This window comes from Ranitomeya imitator, chromosome 1, assembly GCF_032444005.1.
Source record: "Ranitomeya imitator isolate aRanImi1 chromosome 1, aRanImi1.pri, whole genome shotgun sequence".
Lineage (NCBI taxonomy): Eukaryota > Metazoa > Chordata > Amphibia > Anura > Dendrobatidae > Ranitomeya > Ranitomeya imitator.
The window spans coordinates 690,446,891-690,467,773 of record NC_091282.1 but is presented as its reverse complement, the minus strand read 5'-3'; the positions used below and the strand labels follow the sequence as shown (position 1 = coordinate 690,467,773).

General features: G+C 41.6%; 1 protein-coding gene across 1 annotated transcript in view; it reads right to left on the bottom strand.

The window, feature by feature from the left end:
- The window catches only part of SCFD1 (sec1 family domain containing 1), a 172,256-nt gene that overhangs the window by 31,319 nt on the left and 120,054 nt on the right, over window positions 1–20,883 (bottom strand). Inside the window, exon 15 of the mRNA XM_069730265.1 lies at window positions 11,188–11,284. Coding sequence (XP_069586366.1) covers window positions 11,188–11,284 — 97 coding nt within the window. The remainder of the gene's footprint in view (window positions 1–11,187; window positions 11,285–20,883) is intronic.

Genomic DNA, 20,883 nt, shown 5'->3' with positions numbered 1-20,883 from the left:
CCCTAAACGCAACATCTCTTGTATCACTTGTCGCATCCCTTCTCGTACAGACTCAGGGACGCGGAAGGGAGGTTGTCGCAGGGGGGGTCTGATCCTGTGTCTCAACCTTGTGTTGTGCCAGGTGAGTGTACCCGGGTTTCCCCAAAAACATCCTCTGTCGCTGCCTCAACTCCTCCGCCTGCTGTCTCTCCCAGGGACCTAAGTCTTCATCCCAGTGTACCTGGTCCCATGTTTTAGACTGAGTCCTCTCCCCTAAGACATCAGGCAAGGGAAGTCCGGCTAAATCCTCTGCTTCAGGTGCACAGATGGCCACTACCTCTTCAGGGCGCTCCCGATAGGGCTTCAGCATATTCACGTGGAACATGGGGATAACCCTGGGGTCGTCACAATCGGCGACATTATAGGTGGTGTCGGCTATTTTCCCCACTACCTGGTAGGGCCCCTCCATGCAGCTTGGAACTTGTTCTGCCTAGTGGGCTCTAACACCAGGACCTTCTGCCCTATTTCCAAGGTGCGCTCTCTGGCCCTCCGATCGTACCATACGCACTGGCGCCGCTGGGCCACCTGAATGTTCCCACGTACAGCCTGGGTCAGCTCCTGTAGGCGGTCCCAGAATTCCAGCACATAGGGTACAATAGGTACCCCTTCTATGATGCCCTCCCCTTCCCAGTGTTCTAGCACTAAGTCTAGGGGTCCCCTTACCCTTCTCCCGTATACCAGTTCGAATGGGGAGAACCCCGTGGATTCTTGGGGCACCTCTCGATAGGCAAACAGGAGGTGAGGCAAGAATTTCTCCCAGTCCCTGTAGGTCCTGGTAAAAGTCCCAATGAGTTGTTTTAACGTCCCGTTAAAGCGTTCACACAACCCATTGGTTTGCGGGTGGTACGGGGCGCTTCTAATGGACTTTACGCCGCACAACTTCCACAGTTGGTTGGTCACCTCTGCTGTAAACTGGGTACCCTGGTCTGAGATAATCTCCAGGGGAAATCCAACCCGTGAGAAAACCTGGAGCAGGGCAGCCGCCACCGTCTCTGCCAGTATGTTAGGTAACGCAACCGCCTCTGGATACTGTGTGGCATAATCTACCACTGTCAATATATACCTTTTCCCTGACGGAATGGGTTTGGCTAACGGCCCTATCAGATCGACCGCTACTCGGCTAAATGGTTCCTCCACAATGGGGAGGGGGCATAATTTGGCCGTGCACCGATCTCCCCTCTTGCCAATGCGCTGGCAACTGTCACAGGTCTGGCAGTATTGACGAACATCATAGGTTACCCCCGGCCAAAAGAAGTTTTGTGTCAGACGATGCCTGGTGTGACTGACGCCAAAGTGCCCGGCCAAGGGTATGTCATGAGAGATTCGCAGTAACTCCTGCCTATACTTCTTGGGAACTACCAGCTGTCGTTTTATAGTGGGGCTCGTCCCTGTGTGGTGCTGCTCTGTGATCCGGTAGAGGAGTCCCTGCTTCCATATAAACTGTTCCCCTTCCAGTACCCCTCTCCCCTCCTGTGCCTTCCCGCGATATCCCTCCAATGAAGGATCCTCAGGTATCTCCCTCTTAAATTCATCTGGGGTGGCCCAAGAAATGTGTCTGGCTATGGGAATACGTGTAGGGCTGGGATGTCTTACCTGGGCCTCCTGAGTGTGATTCCGCCTCCGCAGCTCGAGCTGGTCTCCGGGTGGTCACAGGATATGTCTCAGGCAGAGGGGCAACCGAGAAGGCAGACAACATGGGCCCCAAGTCATTTCCCAGCAAAACGTCTGCAGGCAAATCCTCCATCAAGCCGACCTCAACAAGGCCATCCCCAACTCGCCAGTTCAGGTGAATCCTGGCAGTGGGCAGTCGATGTATGGCTCCCCCTGCTACACGGACTGCCACTGTCCGGTTTGTCTTCTCTTGGACCCGGACGAGATGAGGCTTCACAATGGTCAAAGTTGCTCCGGAATCTCCTAGTCCCTGCATGCGTTTCCCATTAACCCAACACGACCTGTCGATGCTGTTGTCGATTATCTGCCCGGGCTGCCTGCACGGGGTCTACTTCATGCAGCACTTCCTCCATGTCTTCCACCCCTTGGTTAGTTGTAGCCCCTATAGCCCCAATGCCGGGTCAGCTTCGCGGCCCGGCGGAAGGTAGCTGTTCCCGCCTTTGGCCACTGGGTATGCTGAGTCCGGTTGGGACATTGTCTTTGCAGGTGGCCCAGCTGACGGAAGGTGTGGCATCGAGCCCCAGGGGAACTGTGGTAGGCCGGGTTTCTAGCTGGTCCCCCTACAATCTCCGGTGGTTTGGGGCCCTCCAGGTCCATGGGCGGACCCCTAGTGACCATCTTTGATCCGGACAACTGAGGCCTCCTGGCGTGATGATGTTCATTGGCCAGACAAGCGGCTTCCTCAAGAGTCATTGGCCGCCTGTCCCGAAGCCATTCCTATGTCTCGGGGTTTACTCCATTAAAGAATCATTCTAACAAGAAGAGCTGGAGGACGTCCTCCTTAGTGGTTGCTTGGCTCCCTTGTACCCACTGTAGTAGTGACCGCCGTAATTTACAGGCCCATTCAGCGTGGGTATCGGTTACTCGTTTTATAAGTCCGCGGAACTTTTGGCGGTATGCCTCTGGTGTCAGCGCATACCGGGCCACGATCACTTCTTTGATCCGCTCATAGTCCATACAGTCCTCATCAGGTACTGTGCGATAGGCGTCCGCTACCCGGCCTGTCAGCTTGCTGGCCAGAATCTGAACCCGTTCCTCAGGCTTCACTTGATGAAGGGCACACTGCCGCTCAAAGTCCTGCAGAAAGCCATCAATGTCTTCCTCTGCCTCCCCCAACTGTCGGAAGGCATTATACTGGATCTTTTGTGGCTTACTGTTGAAGGTACCTGGGCGGAGGCCAGAGCTCCCCTTGCTCGCTGACTCTCCTCTCTCCGCTCTGCCATCTCCATCTTGGCCAGCTCCACTTTGGTCCGCTCTGCCATCTCCATCTTGGTTAGCTCTATCCTGGTCCGCTCGGCCATCTCTTCCTTCAGATCAGTACGCACATCAGCCATCACCTCTCGTATGATCTCTACTGCAGGGTTTGGGCCATAGAACGCCAGTCTGTTCTTTACCTCCCTCTGGAGTTCGGTCTCCTCCACGTTCACATTGGGGGGCGCTGCACTGTCGTGTTCCATGATGGCTGCTATCAAATCCGCTTTTGTTTTGTTGCTGGCGATTAACCCTCGGGCTTCCACCAGATCTTTTAATGTAGTCCTCTTTAACTTCTGGTAGTTGTCTTCCATTCATTCCTTTCCTCCTGTAGACGGGGTATCACATCCCGCTGTCTGCCACCAGTGTAACGGGGGTCTACCAAGCTGGGGTACCTCTTTCAGTACCACCCTGTGTTTCAGGAGGTCCACTCTGCTTTTGCTGGATTCTGAATGAAGGACGCTGGCTGGAATTCCTTGATTACGTGAGAGCATATAAAAGCTGACTGCTACTCCACGTATTTCCAGTCTAAAAGAACACACTTTATTTACAGCACACAGAATATATAACACAGATACACAGGGCAGGCCAATAGAAAAAGCAGGCCAGACATACATTACAATAGCCGCAGGGGGCCGGAGCCTGCTGATATTTACTGTGGGAATTACAAAGGTGGGGGAGGTCAGAAGGAGAATATCTTGTTGACCAGAGGCGCAGCCTGTGGACTGATGCATTTCACATGGAACCTATTATACATAATATATACTGCATAACATATTCTTGGTGCTGGGGGTTCTGTAACACGTGTTATGGTGGTGGCTTAAAAAATCTTTTGGCCAAAACAAAAGCTGCTGGCTATATGTGTGATCTGGTGATGGGAACTGTTAATGTCTGATAGGTGAGAAGTGGAGTTTTTCCAAGAGAGAGCGGTGGGACTGTGGACAGTTCGAGGGGTGGAGGTGGGGCTGGGGTGGAGCCTGGGCGGAGTCTCAAGGGGGCCCCGAAAATTTTGCCAGTATGGGGCCCCGAAATTTCTAGTGGCAGCACTGCATGGCTGCTATATACTACGTGGGCAGTGTTATATACTATGTGGGCAGTGTTATATACTGTGTGGGCTGCGTTATATACTGCATGGCTGTTATATACTACGTGGCCAGTGTTATATACTATGTGGGCAATGTTATATACTGCGTGGGCTGTGTTATATACTGTTTGGCCTGTGCTATATACTGTGTGGCCACTGTTTTATACTGCGTGGCCTGTATTAATGCATCGGGTATTCAAGAATATGTCATGGCCTGTGCTATATACTATGTGGCTGCTATATACATACATATTCTAGAATCCCCGATGCGTTAGAATCGGGCCACCATCTAGTTGACAATATTCGGCTGCTTTCACAGCTGTATTTGGAAATTCTGTTCAGTTTTAAGAACAGAATATTCATGTTCAACATGGATCAGCCGCAGAACTGGTACAAAGAGAAGCAGAGGAGGCCCGATTATTATGGGGTAGGTCTGGGTTACGTTACCACTGACACATGATGAAACTCAGCCGGACATATAATAGTCATTGGGGTCCTTGGCTTCTGTTTACACCAGCTACGCGGCTGATCCGTCTTGGACATATTTCAAAAAGGTCACTTTTTCTAAGTTTTTAGTACATAAAACCCTGAAGTGTCTATGTGTTTTATTCTTTTATTGCATTTTAACGTCCTAATGATCACGCCTGAAAGACCTTTAATGACTGAACAAGTTGTCGATCAATATAAGGGGATATGGAGCAGATTCGAACTGGGGGATGGAACGATGCACTCGGCTCCTTGGCCACGTCAAGGGTGCACCGAGAACCCTTCATTTACATATCAAATACAACATTTTTTTTTTACATAAAAATAAATTTATTATACATACACTACAAGTACAATGTTTATAGGGGGCTAGGGAATGAAAGATTTCCTTTAGCTCTAAGTAATACACTTTTCTAAAACAGCAGGTCAAGTATTCAGTAATTATTTCCAAGACATGACAATGGTGCATTACCTAAACAGATACACTTAAATTCAGCTTCCTCTCCTAATGTGTTTCCATTATGGGGGGAAATAACAGATTATCCTTGCTTTTATCTCCCTACCGAATATAATAACTAGCCCTTAAGTCAAAATGTGTTTTACCAAACAAATGTCAGCAATTATGTGAAATGTCAATTAACCTCTGAGTAATGAGAAGTTCCTTCCGACACCAGGCTCTCTGGATTGCGATAATCCCACCAAAAAATGTGCTTCGGGAATAAAACAGACACAGGAACCATATCTACCCATGAATAGGCCACTCACATGAAAGCTGCTGTTTTCCATTAACAAGATAGGAGCAAGATCATTTTAATAAAATATTGTAAAGTGTCACGGCGGTAACGTTCATGCCTCCACAGCGCCCCTCTACTCACTGTGCTATTTTCCCCCACGTCAGGCAACTTCACTGAGTCTGCCTCTTGCAGCACTGCTAAATCTGATTCTGGTATTTATTTAGCTTTATGGAGGCATGACCTGTCTCTGCAGGAATTTCACCCTGCTGTGTCCTACAGAGATTAGGTTTCACAGCCTATCTAGCAGGGCCTTTATTAGGCAGCTCTGACTACCACTCCTTGCCCGAATGTTGGTTCCTGTCCTGATAGCACCCGTTTATGCATTCCACCATATTCTGTGTCCCGTTAATGACTTCGCTTGTTTACTTGTCCTGTAGGACCTCTCCGTTCCTGACCACAGCTATGTTTACTGATCCTGTGCTGCCGGCCCCGACCTCGGAACGTCTGACTATGCCTCTGTCTCACCCTTCTGTACCTTGTACCAGTGCCACTGACCCTATGGTCAGCTGCTGCAGACCAGGGCAAGTGCCAGGGCCCTGAGCAGGCAGGGGGCCCACTCGCTGTCGGGGACACCAGCGCATTATGGGGGCCCGATGGAAGCCCGAGAGTGGGCCCACATAATATGGGGCCCATTGTATATATGGAGCATCATATGGGGTCTATTATATATGGAGCATCATATGGGGCCCATTATATATGGAGCAACATTATATGGGAACTATTCTGTACGGAGCATTATATGGGACCCATTCTGTATGGAACAATATAAGGGGCTCATCATATACTGTATGGAGCATTATATGGGACTCATACTGTATGGAGCAATATATGGGGCCCATCCTATACTGTATGGAGCATTATATGGAGTCCATTATATATGGAGCAATATATTGGGCCCATCATATACTGGATCATAAACTGGAGCATAATATGTAGCCCATCATATACTGTATGGAACATTATATGGGACCCATTATGTATGGAGCAATATATGGGGCTCATTATTCTATATGGAGCATTATATGGTGTCCATTATACTGTATGGAGAAATATATGGGGTCTATTATATACTGTATGGAACATTATATGGGGTACATTATTGAGTATGAAGCAATATATGGGGCTCACTATACTGCATGGAGCATTATATGGGGTCAATTATTCTGTATGGAGCAATATATGGGGTTTATTATTCTGTATGAAGGATTATGAGGAGCTCATGATACTGTATGGAGGACTATAGTGTCCAGTTTCTGACCTATTGTACAATAGTTATTACTCATGTAATGTAAGAAGTGAAATCTTTGGCATTGTACTATACGTATATTTCTCTGCCGTCTCTGTGCATCATGAATTGTGGTATGTGGTGGAGGGGCCACTGAGACTCTTTCTACCGTGGCCCATGAAAACCTGGAGCCGGCCCTGCCTGGAGTTGTACCTGGTGAATATCGGTGGCAATGCCTGTCCTTACCTTCAGAGGCTCTAGTGAATACCCTGTAGTCAGTTACACCCCTCCAGGTTAACTCCGCCATTGGCGCAGTGGGTCCACACCCAGCAGAGTTACATAAAGCACATGCTGCGAAAACCCTTTTAACCTGAGTTGTGCCCATTACCAGTATAATCTTATTCACCTTGGAGCTAATACAAAACACATGCCATCCTGTAGACTGTAAGTCTGCAAAGGCAGGATCCTCTTCCCTCTGTACCAATCAATCATTGTTAGTTAACTTACTGTAACACAGTGATATCTGTATATTATATGTAACACCTCCCCATGTACAGCACCATGGAATCAACGGTGCTGTATAAATAAATAATAATACTAATATGGCTTGCAAATATAATGACCAAATATCATTATCAGAATAACATTATTTAGTAAAAAAAAGTTATAATTATTAGTGATGAGCGAGTATACTCGGTACTCGAGATTTCTCGAGCACGCTCGGGTGCCTACGAGTATTTGTAAGTACTTAGAGATTTAGTTTTCAGCGCTTCAGCTGAATGATTTACATCTGTTAGCCAGCATAAGTAAATGTGGGGGTTGCCTGGCTGCTAGGGAATCCCCACATGTACTTAAGCTGGCTAACAGATGTAAATCATTCAGCTGCGGCAATAAAAACAATCTCCGAGCACTAAAAAATACTCGGAGGTCACCTGAGCGTGCTCGAGAAATCTCGAGTAACAAGTATATTCGCTCATCACTAATAATTATGTCAATCACAATTAACAAAAGTATGAGTGAATCCACAAGAATAGGGTGATAGGGTGATTGGTGCTTCATGTTCTGGATAGCAGAGTGGTAATAAGGCTATGTGCACACGTTCACGTTTTTTCGAGATAAAAACGCATACATATGCATCCTATCATGCATCATCCTATCATGTATTCTGCAATTTTTGTGCACATGATGCGTTTTTTTTCCAAGAAAAAAACGCATCACGGTAAAAAAAAAGCAGCGTGTTCATTAGTTTTGCGGATTTTTTAGCGTTTTTCCCGTTATTTAATGCATTGGGAAAAAACGCACAAAAAACACGGAAAAAAACGCATGTGGATTTCTGGCAGAAATGTCAGGTTTTTTTTCAGGAAATTTCTGCAAGAAATCCTGAATGTCGGCACATACCCTTATAGAACTAAAAAAAAAGACAAAAAAATCTAATATTCAACCACCACAATAAATGCATACTACATTTTTTTTACCAAATGCAGAAAGAAACAAGTTATTAATTAAAAAAAATCTGCACTTATTAATCTCTCTAGTCCCAAAATAAGCAAGAAAGAAGTGTGTTTTTTAATAGTAAATGTAAGTATGGATACTCCTATTAAGGCCAGATCAATACAATATTGCTGTTCAAAGTGTCCCTAAAAGTGCAATCTGTACCAAGGGCGCCTTTCTGAAGAAGGCATGTATGAAAAGGCAGGAGTGAATATTAATGTCCCAGAGACCAAAGCAGCGAGACTTGCCATGAGGGTCACGGCTTGGAAGTGCTAATGATGTTTGTCAGTTTTCAGGAGCACTGGACGGATCGGTGCCAAGCATTTCCTGGCATCTTATACCAGACGGGAAGCATATAAATAAATAAAATGCGTTAATGAAAATGAGGCTTCTTCTGGCCACACTAAGCATACTATAAACTAGACTTTCTGACCTCATTAAAAATAGGTACAAATCAATGAATATCAATATTCCAATAATTATACATTGAAATAGCTGCTTTAAAGGAGTATTCTCTATTACTGCTGTAATTACACAGCTTGAAAATAAGCAAGTTTGCAATTAATTTGTTTTGTTATCTGCTATCATTCTCCTGCAATGAGAGCTTTTATCTTTCATAGTGTGCCGCTGGTTTCTATGACATTATTTCCTGCTCAGATCCAGGCTGAGTGTGCGCCATAGTTACATTCTAGGAGAGGAGTTAACTGCTAACATCTCAGTCACCTTTCTCCAGCCAATTGATTTCTATACAGCGGTTATCTGCTCACCTCCCTCCCACTCAGCTCCTGACAAGCTGCTGTTATAGATCTTGCAAAATTAAACCAGGAGATCCGGTCTGTCATACATCTTACACACTAAGAAATCTGCTCTAAGCTATGTTGGTGGCTTTTTGGCTTTTGAGTGTTGGTGCCTGTTTATGATAGGTCAGCATCACACAAGGAGAATTGCACGTTTCCAGTGAAACCTGTCTGATAACACCTAGCATGACTTTAAAAACTTACTAATTAGGGGCCAAATATTATGATTGCTAATATCTCTGCAACCAAGAGGTAAAATAAAAAAAAGTTTAATTCTGTTCTGCAACCACTATTACAACATATGTCTAGTTCAACATGAAACATTTGGAGAAAGGTTCTCTGTAAAAACAAGGACCTCAGGGCAGATCTGTTAACAGAGCTTTGTTAGCTGGATAAGAGAAACCTTTTTTAACGTTAACAAAAACAAATATACGGTAATTCCAAATTTATATAGTGACAATAATCTGCTTAAACTGTATACAATACGATCCCTGGTAGTAAATGCATTGGTATATGCAAACATTCTAGCGACACGAATAAAATTTTACAACATAGCAATCATGTAAGGCGAAGAAAAAACAATGACCAAGTTCGTTATAGAACAAAAATCACCAGTGTTAAAAGCTCCAAAACTTTCCCTTATGAAAACAACCCTTTTTACAGCGTCTTATATTTTAATAAGGGATGTGACTTTTTTGCTAGTGAGACAATGTTAATTGTGTCTTTTGAGGTTTTCATTGCCACTGTATTGGCGGTGATCCGCCTTATAATGAGTGGTAATTACAATCCATCCGGATCATGTTCTTCAACAGGATAAAAAAGGAATCTGCATTATTTTTGCATCCTGTTGAATCCTAATTTCAATCCTACATGCTGTAAAAAAAAAAATAAATCAGGATGGAGCAATGGCATATTGCCATTTAGATCAATGTTTGGAAACTAGGTGACATTTAATTGCAACCATGTCAGATACAATTCGATGATGAATTGTAAAAGTGCCACCTGGAAGTATAGGGGTGAGAATTCATCATGTATCATTTTCTGATGCATTAATGTGGCAAATTTGTCTGCAACAATTTCACGACTATTGCCGTTTTTATGCCAGCCCGGTTACTTTTACAACAAGTAAGCAGGGCTTAGCAGAAGTAGGGATGGTCAATCAGAGCCCTACAAATTCAATATAACGCATGCCAAAAAGTATCTCATAGATTAAAGGGAACGTGTCACCAGGTTTGGCAGATACGAGTTATGGCCACCCGCTTTCAGGGCTTATCTACAGCATTCTATAATGCTGTGTATAAACCGCCTATCCTTCCTGGAAGAGAAGAAAAATAACTATTGTTATACTCACCTGGGGGCGGTCCGGTCCGATGGATGTCGCTGGTCTTGGTCTGGCACCTCCCATCTTCTTATGATCGCCACCCTCCTGCTTGCGTTATGTGGATGACGAGTCACTGTGTTATCCACACAGGATCCCTGAAATTACGCTCCTGCACAGGCGTACTTCTCTGCCCTGTTGAGGACTTTGCTGCACAGGAGCGCCATGCCGGGGAGCCTGTGTAAAGCAAGCAGGAGGACGGCATCGCAAGAAGATGGGAGGCGCTGAACCAAGAAGAGCGACACACCTCGGACCGGATCGTCCCCAGGTGAGTATAATAAAAGTTATTTTTCTTCTCTTACAGGTCGGATCGGGGGCTTATATACAGCATTATAGAATGCTGTATACAAGCCTTGAAAGGAGGTGGCCATATCTCATAAGGGCTAAACCTGGTGACAGGTTTCCTTTAAGTAGGTTTACGATTATGGTGCATGGGCAACCTAAAGACGTGGCAATTTCACTTGGAGCTTAATGAATTTAGTGCATGTTACTACACATGAATTTTGATCAAAACTGGCATATGCATCAGCAGTTTTAATAAATTCACTCTATAGTACTATACTGTATGTGCTAAAAGCAAACATTTCCAGAGCAAAATATGACCACCAATTTCTCTTCGTTCCATATTATAGCAAAAGTATTACAAGGAAAAAATGTTTGAATATTTAGTGTAAAGAGGTGTTGGTGGTAAAACACACATATATGAAGTCAGATTAATGAACCAGTGCCATGCATAGAGGTGTGTGGTGCGCTCTCTGCCAGCAGCTTCCTAAAGGTATACCGTGAGGCCAGAAATGGGTAATCAACAAGGTGTTGAGTGTGGCATCTTTAAAAGCCAAGGCCTGAAAAGTGGGTTGAGGATTAGGAACAAATAAAAAACTAGCAGCGTATAACTCCTACTGACGTTTCTCGTAAGATTAAACTGTTCCTTAGTATTGGTCCCGAAATAAATAAAAACACATAAAACTTACCATCGGGGTCAGAGATGACGTCTAAAAGAGACTTATCCAAAGTAGATTTGCTCATCAACTTCTCTTCATATTCAAAATACACATCCAACTTCCTGGTCTAAAAAGGTGGAAGAAATGGCAATTAATAAGAATATACAAAGTTTAAGGCTTATTTTCAAGTTCCTTAAATAGATAAAACTACAAAGTCCTTACTTCTTATTAACCCCTTAATGACCGCCAATACGTCTTTTAACTGACCTGAGATATAAGAGAATAGCCTCCCCATACAGATGACAATCCAGCATCTGTCGGCTGTCCACTATAGCTGACAACTTGCTGTACCAGCCACGATCAGTATTTGCACCGTCTAAATCTGTTTAACCCCTTAGATGCTGCTGTCAATAGTGACTACATCATTATAAATGGTTAACAGAGTGTGGGGGCTTCTTCTTTGTCCCAATTGGTGCCCTCAGATCATGATTTTGTTGTCCTGATGTTTGCCATGGCAATTCATGACCAAATAGTGGCCTTAGAGTCTGACGGCTGTAGTAATCTGTTCAGAAGTTAGCAACATTTAGGTGGTAAAAATACACATTTTCGTTTCTGTCATACCACTTTGCATTAATTCCTGTAAAGCACCTGAAGGGTTAATAAACTACCTGACAGCAGTTTTCAATATGTTTAGGGGTGCTGTTTTTAAAATGGTATCACGTTTGTGGGTTTACCAATATATGGGACTCCTAAAGTCACTTCAAACATGGATAAGTCCCTAAAAAAATAAATTTTGTAAATTTCTTTGAAAAAATGAAAAATTGCTGCTACATTTTTAAACCTCCTAAAATGCTAACAAAATAAAATAACATTTTACAAATGGTCCTGATGTAAAGCCGACATGTGGGAAATGTTATTTATTAATGGTTTGCTGTTGTATGACTATCTGGATTAAAGGGATAATCATTCAAATTTAGAAAATTGCTAATTTTTTAACATTTTTCTCAAATTTTTGATATTTTTTATAAATAAACACAAAAAATGTTGAACTAAATTTACCATTATCATAAAGTATAATGTGTCACGAAAAAACAATCTCAAAATCACTGGGATTTGTTAAAGCGTTGCAGAGTTATTACCACATAAAGTGACACTGGTCAGATTTCAAAAATTTGGCTCGGTCACTAAGGGGTTAAACATCCTTTAAGTTTTGAAAAACAGAGGGATTTTTGATTTTGTAGATTACTGCACTTCCTCGTTGCCAGGGGTGCCGGCCACCCCTGCAGACTATCAGCGGTGATCAACTAGTCAAGAAGTGCAGTACTTACAAAGCTCTTTGCAATAGAGCTCGTGAGCGTGGCTGTGAAGCTAACAGTAACTATCTGGTATTACACTTATCTCACAAAAGACTTGTTGAAGCGGTCAGGATGGCTTGATTTGGCCAGCCATAGTGCCCCTGCTCTACTCCAGTGCTGCAGGGATAAGGCTGCCTTCGCATGCAGCAACGGAGGGCAAAAAGAACCGCCATCTTGTGGATCCCAAACTATCAATCATTCAGGAGCCCCCACCGTCCAGAAAGCCAGGACACTTAGGGGCATTGCCGTCCTGAACAGAGAAGAATGCCGAGATTAGACAGCTGTTCTGCTGATCAGCTACATAGCACTCAATCATCCCTCATATAATGTCCTGTTTAGAACGGCCAACCACACTTCTATGCATACAGAATAAGCGTGAACGTTTGCATAAAATATTATCTAATCGGCAGCACGTCACCTGTTTACATGGGCAGATGTGCTGCAAAGAATAATGATATTTTTTCAGGCTAACTTAAATATGAACATTCATTCAATCGGTCTCGCTTGTTCAGATAATCTGATAATTAAGAATTGGGAATGTTTTATGTATGCTTGTTATTCTATTAACTGCTCATCTAAATGGAGCCTAGTCATTTAAGTGATGCGATAATAATCAAAAATTAAAATAAGACAGACTATAAAGGCCCCACCTTAGACATTAGAATTATTTAGTCTGAACCCACCGATAACGATGGATTCAGCTGACAGTCAAATGAACATGAGGGCGCCAGCCGACTTATTGTCAAAGTAGATGTCAATCGGTCTTGTCTGATTTAGGACTGACGAGAGCTTTGTCCTCCCAGATATGAGCCGCCAATACAGATGTTTGTCGGCATCTCTCTCACATAGGATGTAGGAGCTCTCATCCGAAGGAACGCTCCAGTGTATGGGACAGATTACCGAGTAGGCCATTGGTCGAAGGATCATTCGGCCAAAACAAATCTAATGAGTGTGGCAGGTTTTAGACATGTGTAAAGACAGAAAACAACTAATAGACAGTTTAACTCCATAGCTTAACCTTTGCCAAGTGATCAACTGGGATGTCATTTAGACTACAAGATTGAAATAAAGGCAACTTCATAAATGGTGGAGCTGGGAAATAGCAATTCTCCCATAACTTTCTAAACAAAAGGCCATGTACACTTCTGCTTAGCATGCCAGGCTAGAGAATTCCAGAAAATGAAACAAAAATTCAGAACCACTGTGCCACTCGGGTAAAAAAAAATACCTATATGGCCAGCCAACCCTCGTTTTCCTCCCTTTGCTGCAACTGACAACCCCAAGATCATTTCTGAAGGACATAATCAGGTTAGGAATATTAGAATTTGTCCATGGTTGCCTCCTCTGACAATTATTGAGGAATGTAGAACTCTTATTTCACTGCTTTGCATGCAACTGGTAACTTAGCTGAGAACAAAACATGGAAGAAACTACAAATAGTAATAGTCCAGGTTATAAAGGAGCAGAAAATAAAGATGTATGAAACCCAGGAGAGCGTAACATATAATAGCTAACACATGACTTTTGTTCTTTCAGATCCAATAAATACTTTAACTGTATGCACTAAAACAGACGTTTCAGAAAAAAAAAATTTCTTAAAAGAAAAAGCAATAAATAAAATTGGCCTTTTATCAAATACTCTTATGTCGCAATTCTATATCATCTCGTAATTAGGATTAATTCACAAATGCCGTACTGAAGAATGAGTAAAAACAAATTCTAAGTGCACAATTGTGCACTAGTGATGAGTGAATGTGCTCGGAGAAGGTGTTATCCAAGCATGCTCGGGTATCTTCGGCGTACCCGAAAAATATGTTTGAGTGCCCGCGACTCCATGACAACAGCAACACATGCAAGGATTGCCTGTTTGTTAGCAAACCCTGCAGGTGTTGCACCTGTCAAACAGCTGTGGGGACTCAAACATATTTTTCGAGTACGCCAAAGACACTCAGCTAGCACCAGAGCATGCTCGGATAACAGCTTATCCCAGCACATTCGCTCATCATTAGTGTGCATGTGACCGTAAGGCAGGACCCAGGTAATGTCCACAATTTGGCAGCTCTGGTCTGAGTCTTCCTAAACAGTTATGTGGATAAAAAAAAAAACGCAAAGATTTTAGCTTGTCTAGTGGCAGATTATGAGGGTACTGATGGTAACCTCCTAGCAACTTTAAGCTGACTAATGAACTATGCTACTGATAAAAAATAAAATTGGGTTGTATATAGATGCCACCATCTATTTTCCTGCCATAATTACAGGCCAGTCCTTCAATCACTCATATCACTGTAAAATTATATACAAATAAAGCGTTCCAGTTATATATGGCCCCCTAAATTACATAAAAAGCGTTTTGAACCTTTACAGGGAACCTGTCACCCCCAAAATCGAAGGTGAGCTGAGCCCACCAGCATCGGTGGCTTATCTACAGCATTCTGCAATGCTGTAGTAAGCCCCTGATGTAACCTGAAAGATCAGAAAAAGAGGTTAGATTATCACCCAGGGGCGATCCGATGGGCGTCGCGGTCTGGGGCCTCCCATCTTCATGGGATGACGTCCCCTTCTTGTCTTCACACTGCGGCTCCGGCGCAGGCGTACTTTGTCTGCCCTGTTGAGGGCAGAGCAAAGTACTGTAGTGCACAGGCGCTGGGCCTCTCTGACCTTTCCTGGCGCCTGCGCACTGCAGTACTTTGGGCAGACAAAGTATGCCTGCGCCGCAGCGTGAAGACAAGAAGAGGACGTCATCGTAAGAAGATGGGAGGCCCCGGACCGCGACGCCCATCGTACCAGGACCGCCCCTGAGTGAGTAAAATATAACCTCTTATTCTCATCTTTCAGGATACATCGGGGGCATATCTACAGCATTACAGAATGCTGTAGATAAGCCCCTGATGCTGGTGGGCTTAGCTCACCTTCGATTTTGGGGGTGACAGGTTCCCTTTAAAGAACAAATTCTTCTGAGAAATCACACACTCTTCTACCAAAACCCTGTAGAAAAATAAAACTGCAGCTGTAAGATAAGATCCAATGTTGGACAAGTTACTTTTATTCTGGTAGTACAGGCGGCTCACAAGAAAATGCTAATACAAAAACCACAGATGATCCAGCTGATAAACTTAAAATCCACACATGAGAGCCAACACCTGGAATATCGCATACACTTACCAGATTCAAGTTAGTCTGCAGTTAGCTATTAGATATTAGTTAGCTATTCGATTTTCCATGCATGGTGAATTATACATAGAGTGGATATTGTTTGGGTAAAATTTTGATCAGGACTTTGAGACGTTTATTTTGACTACTTGTGGTCCTGGGTTATTCACATAAATCGCTTATGTCGCACATAAACGCACTCAATCGTACGTAAGTTCAATTTGAAAAGAGGTACCCTTGACCACTAGTACTCAAAATGAACATATCAATGTCCTGAACAACATTTACCAAAAAAATTATCCACTCTATGTGCAGTTCAGAAGTTATTCACGTAAATCGCTTATGTCGCGAATAAACAAACGCACTTAATCGTACGTAAGTTCAATTTGAAAAGAGGTACCCTTGACCACTACTACTCAAAATGAACATATCAATGTCCTGAACAATATTTACCCCAAAAAATATCAACTCTATGTGCAGTTCAGAAGTTATTCACGTAAATCGCTTATGTGGCGAATAAACAAACGCACTTAATCGTACGTAAGTTCAATTTGAAAAGAGGTACCCTTAACCACTAGTACTCAAAATGAACATATCAATGTCCTGAACAATATTTACCCCAAAAAATATCAACTCTATGTGTAGTTCAGAAGTTATTCATGTAAATAGCTTATGCCGCGAATAAACAAACGCACTCAATCGTACGTAAGTTCAATTTGAAAAGAGGTACCCTTGACCACTACTACTCAAAATGAACATATCAATGTCCTGAACAATATTTACCAAAAAAATTATCAACTCTATGTGTAGTTCAGAAGTTATTCACGTAAATCGCTTATGTCGCGAATAAACAAACGCACTCAATCGTACGTAAGATCAATTTGAAAAGAGGTACCCTTGACCACTAGTACTCAAAATGAACATATCAATGTCCTGGACAATATTTACCCCAAAAAATATCAACTATATGTGTAGTTCAGAAGTTATTCACGTAAATCGCTTATGTCGCGAATAAACAAACGCACTCAATCGTACGTAAGTTCAATTTGAAAACAGGTACCCTTGACCACTAGTACTCAAAATGAACATATCAATCTCCTGAACAATATTTACCAAAAAAATTATCAACTCTATGTGTAGTTCAGAAGTTATTCACGTAAATCGCTTATGTCGCGAATAAACAAACGCACTCAATCGTACGTAAGTTCAATTTGAAAACAGGTACCCTTGACCACTAGTACTCAAAATGAACATATCAATGTCCTGAACAATATTTACCAAAAAAATTATCAACTCTATGTGTAGTTCAGAAGTTATTCACGTAAATTGCTTATGTCGCGAATAAACAAACGCACTCAATCGTACGTAAGTTCAATTTGAAAACAGGTACCATTGACCACTAGTACTCAAAATGAACATATCAATGTCCTGAACAATATTTACCCCAAAACATCAACTCTATGTGTAGTTCAGAAGTTATTCACGTAAATCACTTATGTCGCGAATAAACAAACGCACTCAATCGTACGTAAGTTCAATTTGAAAAGAGGTACCCTTGACCACTAGTACTCAAAATGACCAGATCAATGTCTTGAACAATATTTACCAAAAAAAATATCAACTCTATGTGTAGTTCAGAAGTTATTCACGTAAATCGCTAATATCGCAAATAAACAAACGCACTCAATCGTACGTAAGTTCAATTTGAAAAGAGGTACCCTTGACCACTAGTACTCAAAATGAACATATCAATGTCCTGAACAATATTTACCCCAAAAAATATCAACTCTATGTGTAGTTCAGAAGTTATTCACGTAAATCGCTTATGTCGCGAATAAACAAACGCACTCAATCGTACGTAAGATCAATTTGAAAAGAGGTACCCTTGACCACTAGTACTCAAAATGAACATATCAATGTCCTGAACAATATTTACCAAAAAAAAATCAACTCTATGTGTAGTTCAGAAGTTATTCACGTAAATCGCTTATGTCGCGAATAAACAAACGCACTCAATCGTACGTAAGATCAATTTGAAAAGAGGTACCCTTGACCACTAGCACTCAAAATGAACATATCAATGTCCTGAACAATATTTACCAAAAAAATTATCAACTCTATGTGTAGTTCAGACGTTATTCACGTAAATCGCTTATGTCGCGAATAAACAAACGCACTCAATCGTACGTAAGATCAATTTGAAAAGAGTTACCCTTGACCACTAGCACTCAAAATGAACATATCAATGTCCTGAACAATATTTACCCAAAAACATATCAACTCTATGTGTAGTTCAGAAGTTATTCATGTAAATCGCTTATGTCACGAATAAACAAACGCACTTAATCGTACGTAAGTTCAAATTGAAAAGAGGTACCCTGGACTACTACTACTCAAAATGAACATATCAATGTCCTGAACAATATTTACCCAAAAACATATCAACTCTATGTGTAGTTCAGAAGTTATTCACGTAAATCGCTTATGCCGCGAATAAATGCACTTAATCGTACGTAAGTTCAATTTGAAAACAGGTACCCTTGATCACTAGTACTCAAAATGAACATATCAATGTCCTGAACAATATTTACCCCAAAAAATATCAACTCTATGTGTAGTTCAGAAGTTATTCACGTAAATCGCTTATGTCGCGAATAAACAAACGCACTCAATCGTACGTAAGATCAATTTGAAAAGAGGTACCCTGGACCACTACTACTCAAAATGAACATAACAATGTCCTGAACAATATTTACCAAAAAAAATATCAACTCTATGTGTAGTTCAGAAGTTATTCATGTAAATAGCTTATGCTGCGAATAAACAAACGCACTCAATCGTACGTAAGTTCAATTTGAAAAGAGGTACCCTTGACCACTACTACTCAAAATGAACATATCAATGTCCTGAACAATATTTACTAAAAAAATTATCAACTCTATGTGTAGTTCAGAAGTTATTCACGTAAATCGCTTATGTCGCGAATAAACAAACGCACTCAATCGTACGTAAGATCAATTTGAAAAGAGGTACCCTGGACCACTAGTATTCAAAATGAACATATCAATGTCCTGAACAATATTTACCAAAAAAATTATCAACTCTATGTGTAGTTTAGAAGTTATTCACGTTTGTCGCTTATGTCGCGAATAAACAAACGCACTCAATCGTACGTAAGTTCAATTTGAAAAGAGGTACCCGGGACCACTAGTACTCAAAATGACCAGATCAATGTCTTGAACAATATTTACCCAAAAAAATATCAACTCTATGTGTAGTTCAGAAGTTAATCATGTAAATCGCTTATGTCGCGAATAAACAAACGCACTCAATCGTACGTAAATTCAATTTGAAAAGAGTTACCCTTGACCACTAGTACTCAAAATGAACATATCAATGTCCTGAACAATATTTACCAAAAAAAATATCAACTCTATGTGCAGTTCAGAAGTTATTCACGTAAATTGCTTATGTCGCGAATAAACAAACGCACTCAATCGTACGTAAGTTCAATTTGAAAAGAGGTACCCTTGACCACTAATACTCAAAATGAACACATCAATGTCCTGGACAATATTTACCCCAAAAAATATCAACTCTATGTGTAGTTCAGAAGTTACTCATGTAAATGGCTTATGCCGCGAATAAACAAACGCACTCAATCGTACGTAAGTTCAATTTGAAAAGAGGTACCCTTGACCACTACTACTCAAAATGAACATATCAATGTCCTGAACAATATTTACCCCAAAAAATATCAACTCTATGTGTAGTTCAGAAGTTATTCATGTAAATAGCTTATGCCGCGAATAAACAAACGCACTCAATCGTACGTAAGTTCAATTTGAAAAGAGGTACCCTTGACCACTACTACTCAAAATGAACATATCAATGTCCTGAACAATATTTACCAAAAAAATTATCAACTCTGTGTGTAGTTCAGAAGTTATTCACGTAAATCGCTTATGTCGCGAATAAACAAACGCACTCAATCGTACGTAAGATCAATTTGAAAAGAGGTACCCTTGACCACTAGTACTCAAAATGAACATATCAATGTCCTGGACAATATTTACCCCAAAAAATATCAACTATATGTGTAGTTCAGAAGTTATTCACGTAAATCGCTTATGTCGCGAATAAACAAACGCACTCAATCGTACGTAAGTTCAATTTGAAAACAGGTACCCTTGACCACTAGTACTCAAAATGAACATATCAATCTCCTGAACAATATTTACCAAAAAAATTATCAACTCTATGTGTAGTTCAGAAGTTATTCACGTAAATCGCTTATGTCGCGAATAAACAAACGCACTCAATCGTACGTAAGTTCAATTTGAAAACAGGTACCCTTGACCACTAGTACTCAAAATGAACATATCAATGTCCTGAACAATATTTACCAAAAAAATTATCAACTCTATGTGTAGTTCAGAAGTTATTCACGTAAATTGCTTATGTCGCGAATAAACAAACGCACTCAATCGTACGTAAGTTCAATTTGAAAACAGGTACCATTGACCACTAGTACTCAAAATGAACATATCAATGTCCTGAACAATATTTACCCCAAAACATCAACTCTATGTGTAGTTCAGAAGTTATTCACGTAAATCACTTATGTCGCGAATAAACAAACGCACTCAATCGTACGTAAGTTCAATTTGAAAAGAGGTACCCTTGACCACTAGTACTCAAAATGACCAGATCAATGTCTTGAACAATATTTACCAAAAAAAATATCAACTCTATGTGTAGTTCAGAAGTTATTCACGTAAATCGCTAATATCGCAAATAAACAAACGCACTCAATCGTACGTAAGTTCAATTTGAAAAGAGGTACCCTTGACCACTACTACTCAAAATGAACATATCAATGTCCTGAACAATATTTACCCCAAAAAATATCAACTCTATGTGTAGTTCAGAAGTTATTCACGTAAATCGCTTATGTCGCGAATAAACAAACGCACTCAATCGTACGTAAGATCAATTTGAAAAGAGGTACCCTTGACCACTAGTACTCAAAATGAACATATCAATGTCCTGAACAATATTTACCAAAAAAAAATCAACTCTATGTGTAGTTCAGAAGTTATTCACGTAAATCGCTTATGTCGCGAATAAACAAACGCACTCAATCGTACGTAAGTTCAATTTGAAAAGAGGTACCCTTGACCACTAGTACTCAAAATGACCAGATCAATGTCTTGAACAA